The 16,748-nt window shown below is 32.5% G+C and overlaps 2 protein-coding genes and 1 pseudogene across 2 annotated transcripts; 1 reads left to right on the top strand and 2 right to left on the bottom strand.

Moving 5' to 3' along the window:
* Positions 1 to 4,240: 4,240 nt before the first annotated feature.
* LOC146955399 (uncharacterized) lies at positions 4,241 to 5,313 on the bottom strand (annotated as a pseudogene).
* Positions 5,314 to 8,458: 3,145 nt separating this feature from the next.
* LOC146955398 (uncharacterized) lies at positions 8,459 to 8,920 on the bottom strand. The gene has a single exon (XM_085748360.1). The coding sequence runs from the start codon at positions 8,918 to 8,920 to the stop codon at positions 8,459 to 8,461; it is 462 nt and encodes a 153-aa protein (XP_085604486.1).
* Positions 8,921 to 12,859: 3,939 nt separating this feature from the next.
* Positions 12,860 to 13,321, top strand: LOC146955397 (uncharacterized). The gene has a single exon (XM_085748355.1). The coding sequence runs from the start codon at positions 12,860 to 12,862 to the stop codon at positions 13,319 to 13,321; it is 462 nt and encodes a 153-aa protein (XP_085604481.1).
* Positions 13,322 to 16,748: the final 3,427 nt, after the last annotated feature.

Genomic DNA, 16,748 nt, shown 5'->3' with positions numbered 1-16,748 from the left:
TGAATGAAGGATGCTTTTTGGACTGAAACAGTATTATTAATTACATTCAATAAAAGTGGCAATACAACTATACAAGGTAGGATTAGTAAAAAAAAAAAAACTATACATGGTATGATATTTGCTACAATCATATATAGATATGCAGATGACAAAATATAATTTTAGGGTTGTCACAAGATTTCTTGTTCAATATTTTTTTTATACTAAGAAGTCATGAGGACTTATGACATGAAAGATAAAAAACTCAAGTTCTGATTTTGCTACTTTTATCAACAGGCCTAAACTTAGCATTCATGGAGTTGAGGTCAATTTGAGACGTAAAACATAGTACTACTAAAACAAAATAAAAAGAAACCAAATTTGATTTCAAAACCAAAGGCAAAAATATGAAATGAATTCAATTTTGCATAAAGCATCACACATTGGTCAATTTGGACCGAATCTTGTGATGATGTAGAGGTTATTAATCATGTGAATCTAAATTATGCTATTTTACTTTCATTGATTATGTTTAATTGTGAATTGTGAACTAACCCCCAGTGGTCGTTTGGTTGACCGCCTACCTTATTCTAATGGATGGGTAGACGACGTGCATGACTAATTTCTTTGCTCGGTGAGTTGCTTGAGGATAGCTTGGATGCTACCTCGTTTATTGCATTTTGGTGTCTTAGTCTTTAGAGCTCTGATTAGGGGTCGGTCTTTGCTGTTTACCTTTATTATGACTATTGAGGATTTTCGAGACAATGTATTGATGATGATATATGTAGTATGTTGACATGGCTACTTGGAGATCTATTTTATTATTTATGAAATTGTTGAGATGATTATTCCGCTGCGATGTTTGGAATTTTAATATGCATGTTGTGAATTATAGAAGAAGTAACATCTAATTTCTTTATATGATTGTATCATTTGCGTAATTTATCGCTTTGAGAGTTTAGGGTGTTACAATTATTGGTGATGGTGGATCAATCGATAAAATAACTCCGACATCCAAAATGGTACCACATACATGTAGAGTCGTGTCTAGAACATTGCATGCATATGAGTCTATGTGAAATGTCTCATACTTGATTATATGAAATTATGTGAACTATGTGGATTATGTGAATGTTTGTGGAGAGGTGTACATGATTATGTTTGTTTTTGGTGATACTTGTACATTTGTGATGATGGTGATAAAATGAAAATGATGAGAACATATCTTGGTGATTTCATTTATTGATGACTATTTTGGTGATGGTGATAATTTGTGAATCGTATGCACTTGACTTGGTGATTCCTTTGATGATGATGATGACTTTCTTGTCTATACTCTTGAGATGATGATTGAATTTATTTGAGATAATCAGACAAGAATATATGTGAATATTGTATGTTGTGATGAACTTGTGTTATTTAATGAGAAGAGATGTGATGGTGTGGTTTTGTGGTAATATATCTAATTGAAGTTGTGATGTTTGAAGATGAGTTTTGTTAATTAAGTTAAGATGTGAATTATGTGAATTATATGCATTAATTATGTGGATCATGTGCTTTATGAGAATATAAGTGGAGATGAGTATATGGTTATATTTTATAAATGATGATGTTGATGTAATTTGATGATTATGATAAATGGAGAATGATGTAAGAAACTCTTGAGTGATTAACGTTGTTGATTTATGAAAGTATATATATATATATATATATATATATATATCTGTGTGTGTGTGTGTGTGTGTGTGTGTGTGATATTTGAAATCCTATTATACTAAACTTGAATTTGTAGTTTCTTAATGTTGAATGTAAACTTACCCTCCAGTGGTTGTTTGGTTGACCGCCTCACCATTGAAAAATAGTGTTGACGTGCAGGTGGAAGATGCTTGAGACGGCGTGAGTTCCAAGGATTAGCTTGAGGCTTCCTCATTTTCTTTTGCTTTGAAGTCTAGTCTAGGCTTTGATTAGGATCTTTTGGGAGTTATTTTATTTATATTCTATGTTGGATTTATATGGAGAATCATGTTGTTTTATTTTGATGTATCCGAGATTTGAATTATGTTGTTGAGTGTTGACACCTTGATATAATTTTGAAGATGTTGTTTATTCCGTTGCGTAACTTTGATGAAAAATGTAACATGCATGTTTTGGAGTTTTAATGAAGTGACACCTTGAGCATAATATGAATTAATTGTTGTATTTGTATTAAATAGGCTAAATTGCATTTTTGGTCCCTTAACTATTTAATTAGTATCGCTTTGGTCCCTTAATTAAAATTTGATTTATTTTGGTATCTTAACTTTTTCTCTGTAACACATTTTGGTCCTTTACGTTAGTTTTAATTCAAAAACGTTAGGGTTTCTTCATCTTCTTCCCCTCTTCTTCATCTTCATATCATCTCCATTAACCTTCAACAACAATCCTAGAAAAATTCCAGAAGAAAATGAAGAAACCCTAACGTTTTTGAATTAAAACTAACGGAAAGGACTAAAATGTGTAACAACTAGAAAGTTAAGATACCAAAATAAATCAAAGGGACCAAAGAGATACTAATTAAATAGTTAAGGGACCAAAAATGTAATTTAGCCTATTAAATATTAATGTTGGGGTTCAAGGGTGTTACAAAATGCATTATGAATCATATAAACTTCAAGGTGCTACTTTATCTTTAATCCAAAACATGCATAAATCATCATATACAAAAATTCTTTGAACGTTGTTTCCAAAACATATCATCTTTGATCAACAATTTATCCAACCTCTGCCTTAACATGTTGAAATAACTCACATTAGAGGCATTCACATGTGAACGGATAGCTTCAAGCGTACGTTGAGTCTTGCGAATCTCTTGTTTAGTGTTTTGGTTAGTAATCATGCTCCATTTAGATAGATCCACAACACATTGTTTGAGTTTATTTCCAACTTGTTTTACATTAGACTAGTTTGAAAACCCGTGCCAAGCACGGGCTACAATTACGACTATTTTTTATTTACTTTATAAAATCTAATTAAACAACACATTCATTATTTTATACATAATATATCAATAGAACGTATCATTATCGTATTTTTTATTGCATGTTATATACAAATTTCAACGCGTATATAGTTATGTGGATTTTCGTATCGTTAAACATGAATGATTTAACGGATGTAACGCCGAAATATTAGTATTTAATGCCGGAATATTTTACACGGATGACTAAAATTGATCCGGAGACATGAGTCATTATATATAGTTTCTACCAGAAGCCCTTATATATAGTTTCTTTCAAATTCTATAATTTCTATAATGGATACCCTTATATATACAAATTTAATATCGTGCATACACTTGATTCATCTTAACATCCAACACGAATTTGTAATTATTCAGTCGTGTAACAAAAAAGTATAACAAACAACGACAAAGACATCAACTATCTATCACATTTTTTAATTAAGCATATTATAAAATAACCCATCAACAAAAACACAACAAAAAAAGGCTTGAAAAAGGGACAACAAAATTGACTTGTGCATGCAAATAGACATAGGCGCTCCAAAGAACAAAAAAAGAAAATTCGGATATACAGTGGATTGTATAAAAAATGAAGCAGAACATATAGCTGATATTATGATCATTGGAAGAGTACGGCTTACATTAGAAAAAAAAAATAAGAAAGATCATAAGGATACTGACATTATAAATAAAATTAAACTGAGTATGCAAATATTGAAGCTGCTCTATCAGATAATAGAAAAACCGAAGTCTCAGTAGATAAACACCTTAATGTATCAGGCAAGTTAATTTCGGAGCCGAAGAGAAGGGATTGCACCTATTGCAATTGGCCAATGATATTTCAATGCCATAGAAATTCCATTAATGTCAGCATGTGTACATCTGAATGATATCATGTCACCTGAAGCACAAACCAGCACCTGAAGGTACATGACACAAATAATATTGTCAAAAAGGGATCGAAAATATTACTCCATATAACATATTAGTCCCCATAACAAATCTATCATTCATCCTGCTCTTTGCATAGCAATAAATGTCATTGGAATTTATATAATGAAATAAGAAGTGTGATCTCAATTGTTAGTTGTTGTAGTTTATCTACATGAACAATCCATTACTCTTTCTTTCCGCAACTATTAGAATGGTTGCAAGTAGCAACAACCAATTCATATCCAAATAAAAAAAAATATATATTACAAAGAAGTTTAAAAGAGGAAGAAAAAACTCATACCCACCTGTGTCTTCAGGAACGACCGATTAAACATTTCGAAAAACATCACGGTACACAACATTAGTGGTCTCAGTACACACGCGACTTTCTTCATCCAGTATAAGCATTTTCAATCCCTTTTTGGAAGTGACTCTCGACACAGCGATGTACAACTGTCCATGAATAAAAACCAGGTTGCAAAGATAGATTCCAACATGAGACAATGACTGACCCTGACTTTTATTTATTGTCATTGCAAAACACAAAGCCAACGGGAACTGTCTCGTAGTAAATTTGAAAGGCAAATCAGGATCACTTGGAACAAAGTTCATTCTTGAAATAATTAATTTTTCACCAGCGTTTTTTTGGTAATAACAGTTGCACCGATAAAGTTCTTCCCAAGATTGTCTACAATCGACCTAGTCCCATTGCACAATCCAGCTGCTTGGTCAATGTTCCTCATCAACATAACTGGATATCCAACTTTAAATCTCAACTTTTGGTTTGGAATACCGGAAAACTTGATATTGTTTAAAAATTCGGTGGTAAACCATTCGCTTTGTACCTCACTATTCTCGTCTGATTTGCAAACCGAATCAAAACTGATATATTCCTTTTTGTCTCCTGGAACCAATGATAGATGGAATTAGTTTATGTGCTCAACTGCGTCCAATGTGGGAGCAATTATCCCCGCTCTTGGAAAAAATCTGAGATCATGTTTTGCAAAAAAAATTGGATATACAAAATCAACCAGAGAACGCAACGGATCAGAGGAATCTTTTATCAGCAACTCATCAGGAATGGGTACGTTAATTTCTCCACTCTCGTTGGTGGATCCTATTCCATCTCCAATTGAAAGCATCTAATCGACAAACTTTCTTATCTCATCTTGCTCAACACGAACGGTTGAAGCACATAAACGCATATTTATTGTAAGTGTGAGAACCTTACAGTGACTCCACAACTTTGATGAGTTGATGGATGAAGCAAGTATGTCATGTATGCATTCTTTTCTTATCACTAGCAAAATTTGTCTTAAATCACCGCCGAAAACCACAGAAACAACCCCAAATGGTTTGTCTGTATTATCGACACCATCATAAGACATTATATCGCGCATGATTTGGTCAAATGCCTCAAAAAAATAACGATGCATTATCGGTGCCTCATCCCATATTATTAATTTTGCTTTTTTGAACATAGAATCTTTGTTGCTCTCTATCAAATCCACAACTTGATGTTTTGTACCTCACTATTCTCGTCTGATTTCCTTTTTGTCTCCTGGAACCAATGATAGAAGGAATTCGTTTACGTGGTCAACTGCGTCCAGCGTGGGAGCAAGTATCCCCTGCTCTTGGAAAAAATCTGAGATCTTCAAGTTTTGCAAAAAAATCTGAACATACAATTTTTTTTTTCAAGGGAGTAGAAAAAATCTTAATATTTATAAGGAACATTTACCTAATTAACCATTTTTTACAGTAAACTTCGTTTTTGGATGTCATTCAGTTTCATTCTATTTTTGTGGTAAACTTGTTATTGATGTTCAATTGTCATTGTTGTTATAAGTTGAAATGAATACTTTAATGTTTTAGCTTAAATTGATGAAAAAATGATGTTGTTGTTGTTGATTGTTGGTGAAATCATGATTATATGATATGCATGTTGTTGGGTTGTGTTGGTGATGATAATTCATGCCATGGGTGTGGATAAATGTGTTGTTGTGGTTAAGTTTTTGGGTTTTTGAAACTTTTGTGAAAATGGGTTAAAAATGGAGAAGTTTTGATTTAGATAAATTTGAATTAATTAATGGATTGGTTATGATGAGTTAGGATGATTAGAATTTCTATTTTTGATCAAAGGTTTTGAGTGAGAAATCGTTTGAGAGAAAATCAGGTTTTTGGGTAAAAAGTCGTTTTAAGCATTTTTGTGAATAAGTCATTTTGGGGTGAGTTTGATTAAGTTGTTTTGAGTTTTAAAACCATGTTTTCAAGTATATTTTGAGTGGTCTAAACGTTTGGGACGCGTTGGCAAAAACGGAATTGAAAATGGATCGAAAATCGGAATTTTACGCACAAAAATGCTCGAAACGAAAAATTAGCACTTCCCCACCTGTCATGGAAGCACGACCGTGCGCCCTCATGGCATGGGTCGTGCGTGTGCTTCTGCCAAGGGTGGCTCGACCATGCCACTTGTGAGCACGGTCGTGCCAGCCTCCCTGTGCACAGAAATGTCGATTTTTCACTTTTAAATGGTACTTTAAGTATACCAAAGGATCCCAAACACCTAAACCTGATGTATTGAAGTATAATTGGGATTCTAGGGGTGATTAAACATAGGTGTTCATTAGGATTGAAATTGGTTTTGAAACAAGTTAAAAATGAGATGAACTTTGAGTTTTTGAGAAAATAAACGAACCCCGTGAAACCAAGATGTTATGATTGATTACCCTAGATGTTAGATGATATGTAGAGATGTTTTTGATGATGTGTAAGAACTTGGAACTCTTATTTTGTTGAGAAAATTGAAAATAGACGATTTATGAAAATATACGAACTTTGTTAAAATGAGGTTTCTTAATCGGATAACTTGCAATTGGCTTTAGAAATATGATAATATGATAAAATAAGAATTAAACAATGATTGTTGGGTGTTTGATATGTTGGATATCATGATGTGGGTGTTTGTCGTCATTTATGCGAATTGTGCTTTTGAGACAATGTGGTTTACTTGTGGTGATAATTGTTGATGTTAAATATGATGATGACTTTGTTGAATTATGACTTGTTAATTGTATGGATGTAAATACTTGATAATGAAAATGTTGGTGAAAGACATAATTGGTGGTGATTATTATGTTAATTGGTGAAGATATTGTATTATGTGTAAATTGTATAATATAGTTTGGTGAGTTGTGCATTGTCAAGTCTTTACTTGAAGTTCATGCATTCATAGTCATGTTGAGGTGTTTCGAAGAATGTAATTGGCGGTGTTTGTTACATTGCTTCTGCAGAACGTAATTGGTGGTGTTCATTACATTAGTGGATTCAATATGGTAAACATATCTCCAGAATCCAATTTGTACCACATGCATGTCGAAATGTCTAGAACATTGCATGGATTTGAATTTGGTGAAGTGTGTCATACTTGAATATGTGATGTATATGTGCATTGGTGAGAGATTTGGTGAATGTTGCGATGATGTAAATTTGTGTACTCGTTTATGTTGATTGATATACTATGATGATGATGTGATAATATTCATGTGGAGTTAATATTCTAAGAATGTTGAATACGTATATGTATATTTATTTGAAAATCCTTGAATGTTCTATTTGATTATGTTTATTATGTGGATTAGTATCTAACCCCCAGTGGTCGTTCGGTTGACCACTGCGTCATTTCTTTGAATGACGTAGGTGATTTGCAGGATTGAGGTGATTGTTTTTTCTTTGACGCTTGAGGGCTAGCATGGATGCTTCCTCGTTTTAATTATTTGTTTTCGCATGGAGTCTAGATAGGGTCTGATGTAGGAGTGTCGGTCTTATGACCTTGTCTTTTGATACCTTTTGATGGTTTATGTTGATTATTTGATAAGGATAATTGTATTATGGTGATGTATTTATATGGAGTGAGACATGTCATGTTGAGATTTATTACTCTTGATTTGAGAACTATTACTTGGTGATGAGATATGTATGTTCATTGTCTTCCGTTGCAAAAAAATTTATGGAAACCAAGTTATATATGTTTTGGAAAAATGTAGACGTAACATCTAAATCCTTGAATTATAGAATTTATTGCATGACTATAACTTTCAGAATTTAGAGTGTTACAGAATAAACACTTGTGACTTTTTTTTTTTTTTTTAAGGAAGAATAAACACTTGAAAGTTAAAAACACTTGAATAATACATTAATATAATTACACTTTCATCGATGTCCATCCAAATCTTGTGCAAATGAGGGCAGCAGATATAAAGTGCAATTAAGATTTGCAATAATACTAATATAAGAAAAATGATGAGAGAGATAGAGATATAAAGGACAACAAAGATCTAAATCCGTAGGAAGCATAGATAAAATAAGATCTCAAGACCGAAAATAAAAGAAAGATCACATGAACATTTAATTAAATTATTGAACAGACTTCAGATTAAGTAAAATTAAGGGGCAAACTTTGATGTCACAATCCATTTTGACACTTTGTTGTCAATTAATTCTGTCCCTATAGATATATATTAATCATCAAAGATATGTTACATTAATTTAAACATTATATGGAGCTTCAGCTGCTTCTACTGGAGGTTCAGCTTCTACTGGAGTAATATCTTGTGCTCTAGATGCACAATCATTCCACACTTGATCACTCCTTTCCCAAATTGAAATTATGTTTTTCTTGAATTTTGGAGATGACAGAAAATATTTCACCAGGCCATCATGACAGCGTTTTCCCACATCATTCACAAGATTTAAACAACATACATTGCTATAAGTTGTATTACCAAAAAATACAGTAGAAAGTATCTCCTCACCACAAATTGGGGATAGCTTTGTTGCACAATTAGTCAAATACTTCTCATACGAAGACAATGGCCCTTCTGCATAAATATATTCAGTAGGGGATCCAATTGGTGGATCGGTAACATCATCAGAAAGCCCAGTTTGGACTAACAAAAGAAAACTAGCTATAAATACCATCATCAGGCAAAGAGTGTGGGATGCAGCCATGTCTTATAGAGATTTTTTTGTGACAAAAATTATCTAAATGCTTTGGTGATGACTGCTCAAGGGAAAAGCTATATTTATAGTTTCAAAGAACAAACATTTGCCTCAAGTCAATTCTGAAAACACTAACCACCAAAATCAAAATTATTAATGTTTGTAAGTTTCTTTTTTTCTTTAATGAGAATCTTGTAAGTTTCTAAAACACAGTGTGCATGTTACAACTTTAATTCATTAAAACAAGTAAAATGCTAAGAAGGGCACTTAGGGTATTGTTTAAGATTCAAAAGTTGTAACTTTTACATAGAAAATTTTGTAGTTATGACTTTTACATGTGTTTGACTTTTATTTTCAAGACAATTTTTTATAGGTTCCTTAAACAATGTCCTTAAGACACTTGTTAGCAAGACCCTTGAAACAATTATATTTTATATAATCAAATCATGAAATATTAAAAGCATACACAAGTCTTTAGCATAAATTATGTTATTATAATTATTTTTTGCGTAAACCAAATATGCTCCGCGTGCAACAGTGGAGAATAATCTCTTAAGCTTCTGCAAGTTCAAAGTTGTATTCGAACCCACCATGGTTAAGCTAGAAGAGACATGCGCCATCTCATTTAAACACTCTTGGATATATATGATTTTATAAGAAATTACATAACCATGCTGGTTGAAGAGAAACAATAAACCGTATTAAATAGGATGTATGTCTACTCAAAACTCAAAAGAATAAGTTATCTATACTATGTACTATATTTTCTTATTCTTTCTATAATCTATATACTCCCTCCGTTTTAAAATGAGTGTCGCTTTAGTAAAAAAAAACTGTTTCAAAATGAATGTCACTTTCGGTTTTCAATGCAATAATAACCTTTTCTTTTCAATTGTACCCTTCAATTAATACTATGTTACACTACTTCCAAAGTATTATTTTTTCTTTAATGAAAAACAAACCAATAGTTGATTAGGATAATTTGGTAAAATTGCTATGACATTTGACTACTTTATTCTATTCTTTAATCTGTGTGCAATTCGCTAAAGCGACACTCATTTTGAAACGGAGGGAGTACATTACAATGATATTTTTATTTTTTAATATTCAATGTTTTTGTCGATTTCACATTTGTTTTGAATAATATTTATTTTTGAATAATATTTATTTTAATTTGATATAAATATACCAATGTACATTTTTTTTAATGTTTTTATAATATTATGTTTTTTATTTAAATAAATTTATTATTTTTTGAATTTTCTAAATACTTTATTCATTATTTTTTATCTGCCATAAATATCTCAACAAACTAAATATATTATATATTTTTGTTTTGTTTTATTTTTGCAATACCTTATCTTTTAAAACCTATTTTTTATAATTGCTTAAATGATCTGTTACTTCCTTTTATTTATCTTTTAGCATCATATTCCAATTCAAGCTTTAACTATAAATCTAGGTTCCTTTTGTTTTATTTCCATTTTTTAAAGTTGTTTTATTTTACTTTATCATAGTTTATTTCAATAAATTTATTATTTTTTATTATTTTTCAAATTTTAGTATATTTTATTTATTATTTTTTATGTAACATAATTGTCTCAACAAATAACATATACCGTATCTTTTTCTCTTTTAAAGATTTTTGTTATATTTTATCTTTTAAACCTAATTTTTTCAATTACTTAAATTATTTGTTATTTCTTTATCTTTTAGCATCATATGCCAATTCAAATTTTAACTACTCACATATTATTAGGACTATAAAATTAAGGGATTTTTGCTAAAGAACTACTCACATAATTTTAGCACAAGTCGAATTACACCTTTGAAATCAACCTTTCTCATTTTTCAGGTTTGACAAATATCACTTCTACAATTTTTTTTTCATACACTTTTTCATATACTATTGAATTTTTTTTTTCCAAAAACTTTATTAACACTATTCACACTCTAAATATAGAATATGGAGACTTAAGATTAGGATCATTAGAATGTGAAGAACGCCAGATTTTAAAGAGATCACATATATTTAATCGATGCGATTTTTATGAATGATAGAGCATGCATCAAATTTTTTTCTTCGTGAACTTTTACTAACATGATTTCACATTAACTTAATTATTTTTCTATGTTAATATTTATTTAATTTTGTTATTGGTGATATTCTAGGGGATTAAAATTCAATGCATTGTGTGAAGCGGCAATGTTACAAACTATCAATCTTTGTTATTATAAAAAAAATATCAATCGAAATATGTTGTGAGATGAAAAGTATCTTAATTTCTAATAACCAACCATAAATTTAAACCAACTTCATATGAATATAAAATATTTTAGAAAAATATAACCATTGTGAAGCCGTATAATTTTTTTTAAGGATTTAATTTATATGTCTTTTGTCTATTTATTCGTTATACTTTTTTTTTGGGTAACCATGATATAGGTTCACAAATTCCACCATCGTTAGAGATGATTAATCTCCATCATGAATCGGTGGGGCACAAAAGGTGGGTTCTTCCCTTTCAATCAAATTTTTTTCCCATACGCATGAGCCACGAAACAAACCCATGACCACATGTTTAAAGAGACACAAACTCTTAGCACTTGGACTAATTCATTATTGATTTTGTTACACTTTTTATTCTTGCAATGGACATTCATCTCACCATTTATATTTATTTTTAAGATATTATTATAATTCTAAATTTAAATAAATTCAATTTAATAAACTTACACGTGCATTCGTGTACACAAACTTATTTAATATCTAACCCGGCCAACGTCGGGGCTCTAAACCAGTTTTATTAAGAAAAAGGGGAAGAAAAAAAATACAAGAGGAGGGACTAGACCAAAACCCTCAAACAAAGAAGAAAAGAAAAGGCAAAGCGAAAGAACAGACTGTGGAAATCTGTAAGAAGGCAGACCACATTTGTCTCTAAAGAAATGAAAATGAAGGGCATGGGGAAGTTCAGACAGCCAAACAGAATCCTGCACTGAATGACCCATACTAGCTAGCATATCAGCACAACAATTTCCTTCCCGGTATATATGTGATGAGATAACCTGGACGTCGAGATTACATGCATTAATCCATCTATTACGAGGCAAAATCGGGACCAAAGATAAATTTTTAAATATGCCCATAGCACTAGTGGAGTCACTCTCAATCCATAAATTCCTCTAACCATGATGGGCAGCAAATTTGATAGCAAAAAGAAAACCCATAACCTCAGAATGAAAGACCGAAGCGTTGCCTAAATTACAGGTAAAGGCTCCCAGAAAAGTACCAAGGTGATCCTGGAAAAGACCACCACAAGCAGCATGAATTCCAATGACTGAACTATCCGTATTAACTTTCAACCAAGGGGCGGTGGGAGCTTTCCAATTAACCAAAATAATTTCCTTTACTCGACGGTGGTGTGGGGAGACCGCAAGGGAATCAAGAAAATGAGCATCCATTGCCAAACAATTACCATTCGACTTGTTCCCACTCAAAGCAAGCCACAAGTGAATACGACTCTTAGCAACATGAATCGGAGCCTTATTCAAGGAGAACCGCACAGTGTTACGAGATAGCCAAATAGTGTGCAAGGTGTGCACTACAGCCGCAACATATAGATCAGCAACCCGAGAGGAACATCTACGGGGCACACAATCAAGAATAGATAACAGAGATGCAAGGAAACTTGTTAGCATTTTCCTTGTTTTAATGAATTAAAGTTGTAACATGCATACTGTGTTTTAGAAACTTACAAGATTCTCATAAAAGAAAAAAAGAAACTTACAAACATTAATAATTTTGATTTTGGTGGTTAGCGTTTTCAGAATCGACTTAAGGCAAATGTTTGTTGTTTGAAACTATAAATATAGCTTTTCCCTTGAGCAGTCATCACCAAAGCATTTAGATAATATCTGTCACAAAAAAAACTCTATATATAATAAGACATGGCTGCATCCCACACTGTTTGCCTCATGTTGGTATTTATAGCTAGTTTTCTTTTGTTAGTCCAAACTGGGCTTTCTGATGATGTTACCGATCCACCAATTGGATCCCCTACTGAATATATTTATGCAGAAGGGCCATTGTCTTCGTATGAGAAGTATTTGACTGATTGTGCAACTAAGTTATACCCAATTTGTGGTGAGGAGATATTTTCTACTGTATTTTTTGGTAATACAACTTATAGCAATGTATGTTGTTTAAATCTTGTGAATGATGTGGGAAAACGCTGTCATGATGGTCTGGTGAAATATTTTCTGTCATCTCCTAAATTCAAGAAAAACATAATTTCAATTTGGGAAAGGAGTGATCAAGTTTGGAATGATTGTGCATCTAGAGCACAAGATATTACTCCAGTAGAAGCTGAACCTCCAGTAGAAGCAGCTGAAGCTCCATATAATGTTTAAATTAATTTAACATTATTTATCTTTGATGCTTAATATTTATCTATAGGGACAGAATTAATTGGCAGCAAAGTGTCAAAATGGATTGTGACATTAAATCCTGTCCCTTCATTTTACTTAATCCGATGGCTTTCAATAATTCAATAAAATGTTCACGTGATCTTTCTTTTATTTTTGGTCTTGGGATCTTATATTTATCTATGCTTCCTACGAATTTAGATCTTTGTTGTCCTTCATGTCTCTATCTCTCTCATCCTCATTGCTAAAGGATAATCTCAAACTCCATGAAAGTGTAAAACAAGCTTGCAATGTGCAAGAGGAAGAAGAAGGAGCAAAAGAAGACTCTGGGTATTTCTCATATAAAATCTGTCTATACAGTTGAACTATACACATATGTATATATAGAGTATTCTAATATACTAACTCAACTATGATTACTTAACTCTTAAGTAACTAACTAATAACTAACTATTACAGCTGTAATGATTAAGCTACAAATTAGTTACACAATGAAACTTGCTGCTCAAGTAATAGTAACCATCTCATTCTTCACTATCTTTAACATCCCCCCTCAAGCTGTAATAGATGTTAATTGTGCCAAGCTTGCTCTGAAGATTATTGAAAGGACCAGGATGCAATGATTTTGTAAATATATCAGCTACTTGTTCTTTTGAGGAGACCAGTAGTAAATGAATGATGCCTTCTTGCACTTTGTCTCTAGCCACATGACAATCCATCTCTATGTGTTTTGTTCTCTCATGAAAAACATGATTTGTTGCTATATTTAAAGTTGATTTGTTGTCACAATAGAGAATGATAGGTGATGAATGAGGTGTGAGAAAATCCGGCAACAAGTAGAGAAGCCATTGTCCTTCACAAGTAGCTTGAGCAAGAGCCCTATACTCATCTTCTGAAGAAGATCTTGAGACTACATATTGCTTTTTGCTTTTCCAGCTTATAAGAAATTTACCAAGGAAGAAACAAAAACCAGTTGTAGATCTTCTGGTGTCTTGACATGCTCCCCAATCTGAATCAGAAAAACCTTTCAGTGTCAGAGATGAAGGAGAACTGAAGAATAACCCTTGGCCAGGATTATTTTTAAGAAACTTGAGGACATGTAACCCTGCAAGCATATGCTCAGTGGTGGGAGCATCTAAGAATTGACTCAATTTACTCACAACATAGGCTATTTCTGGTATGGGGTGGGTTAAGTATAGTATTCTACCAATGAGCCTTCTATATGTGGTTGATTCAGATAAAGGTTCTCCAGATGTTTTGTGTAATTGAAGTTATGGCTGCATAGGAGTGGGACAAGGCTTTGAGCTTAAGAGACCTGCATCTTGTAACAAATCTAGAGTATACTTTCTCTGGCACAAAGTTATTCCAGCTTGTGATCTTGCAACTTCAAACCCTATAAAGTATTTTAGAACTCCTAAATCTTTAATACTGATTTTCTTTTCCAATTGGGTCTTAATTTGTGGGATCTCTGTAGTATCAGTCCCCCCTAAGACCAAATCATCTACATACACCAAAATGACGATGAAACCATTCGTAGATTTCATAGTAAACAGAGAGTAATCAGCTTTGGACTGTGTATAGCCTGAAGAAATCAGTGTTTCAGTGAGTTTGGTGTTCCATTGTCTGCTTGCCTGTTTCAATCCATATAGAGATCTTTGTAGCTTACAAACTTGATTAGGAGCAGATAGAATAAGACCAGAAGGGGTTGCATGTACACTTCTTCATTGAGGTCACCATGAAGAAATGCAGTATTGACATCTAGCTGGTAAAGAGACTAATTTTGGGAAGCAGCAATGGAAAGAAGAACTCTAATGGTTGTCATCTTTACCACTGGACTGAATGTGTCCATATAATCAATATCTTATGTCTGTGTGAAACCTTCTGCAACAAGTATGGCCTTATATCTCTCAATGGTGCCATTATCATGAAGCTTAAGTTTGAAAATCTATTTGCAACCAATAGCTTTCTTATGAGCGGGCAGCGAAGTTAATTTCCATGTATTGTTCTTGTTCAATGCCTCTAACTCCACTTTGACAGCATTTTTCCAATTTTCATCACACATTGCATCATCATAGTTTGTAGGTTTAGGGATGGAGGATAGAGATAGGCAAAGTGTTTGTGTGCAGAAGAGAGATGTTGATAAGTCAAACATGAAGATAAAGGGTACTTACAAGATTCAGCAGATGATGATGAAGCAAGAAGGGATGGAGGATGAATTGTATTGTTGAGCAAGTTACAATGAAGACTTTCTGATGATGGGAGTGTGATTTTTTGGTGGATCATTATTTGATGAATGCATTGTGGAGTCAGAAGAATGATTAGAATGAGATGCAGTTGACTCAGATGTATTATTATTGGGAGTACTTAATAATGGTGGTGAGGATGTAGAATGAATGTATGATGAATTATTTAAGGATGCATGATGTGGGAGTGAATGATATTGAGTATGATTATGACCCGAAATACTGTCATCAAATAAAGACTGTGAAGAAATGTAATATGCAGGTTTAGATGCATTATCAGATGACACAGTTGATTGATATGGGAAAATATGTTCAAAAATTAACATCTCCAGAGATAAAAATTACCTTAATAAGTAAATCAAACATAATATGACCTTTAACACCCTGCTTGTACCCTAAGTAAACGCATTTTCTTGACCTAGAATCCAGTTTATGTCTATTAGCTTGAAGAGTAAAAGCAAAGCATAAGGATTCAAACACCTTGAGGGAACTAATATCAGGTAAATGATCATACACAACTTGAAAAGGACACTTTTGAGATATGAAGGGTGTAGGTAATCTATTGATAATCTGTACAGCATGACCAATGGCATGAGCCCCAAAAGTTTTTGGCAGATTTGCTTCAAATAAAAGAGATCTAGCAACACCAAGTATATGTTGATGTTTTCTTTCCACTATGCCATTTTGTTGAGGGGTGCTGACACAAGAATTTTCGTGTAATATGCCCGTGGCATTGTAAAAATCTTTTAATATAAATTCGTGAGCATTATCTGTTCTGATGGTTTTTATTTTTTAATTAAACTGAGTTTAAACAAGACTAATAAAACATTTTATGATGGAAGCAGCTTCAGACTTAAGTTTCATTGGATAAACCCAAGTGAATCTACTTTTGTCATCAACAATGGAAAGAAAGTATTTGAAACCAAACATTGAGGTAAGAGCTAGAGGGCCCCAAATATCCATATGGATTAAATCAAAAATTTTGCTAGATTTATGAGAGCTTAAAGAAAAAGGAAGATTTTTTTTGTTTAGCATAAAAACAAATATCTCAAGGATCAGAAGAATTATCAGTGGAAACACATGGAAATTTTTTCTTTATTTCAATCAACTTGTCATGTGAAGCATGACCAAAACGCATATTCCATAGTGTACATTCTTTATTCAAATTC

This window comes from Medicago sativa, chromosome 1 (genome assembly GCF_051527215.1).
Source record: "Medicago sativa cultivar Bolivia chromosome 1, Bolivia_mono, whole genome shotgun sequence".
Taxonomy (NCBI): Eukaryota; Viridiplantae; Streptophyta; class Magnoliopsida; order Fabales; family Fabaceae; genus Medicago; species Medicago sativa.
Note: the sequence above shows the minus strand (reverse complement) of the source record. Positions and strands in the feature narration are given on the sequence as shown.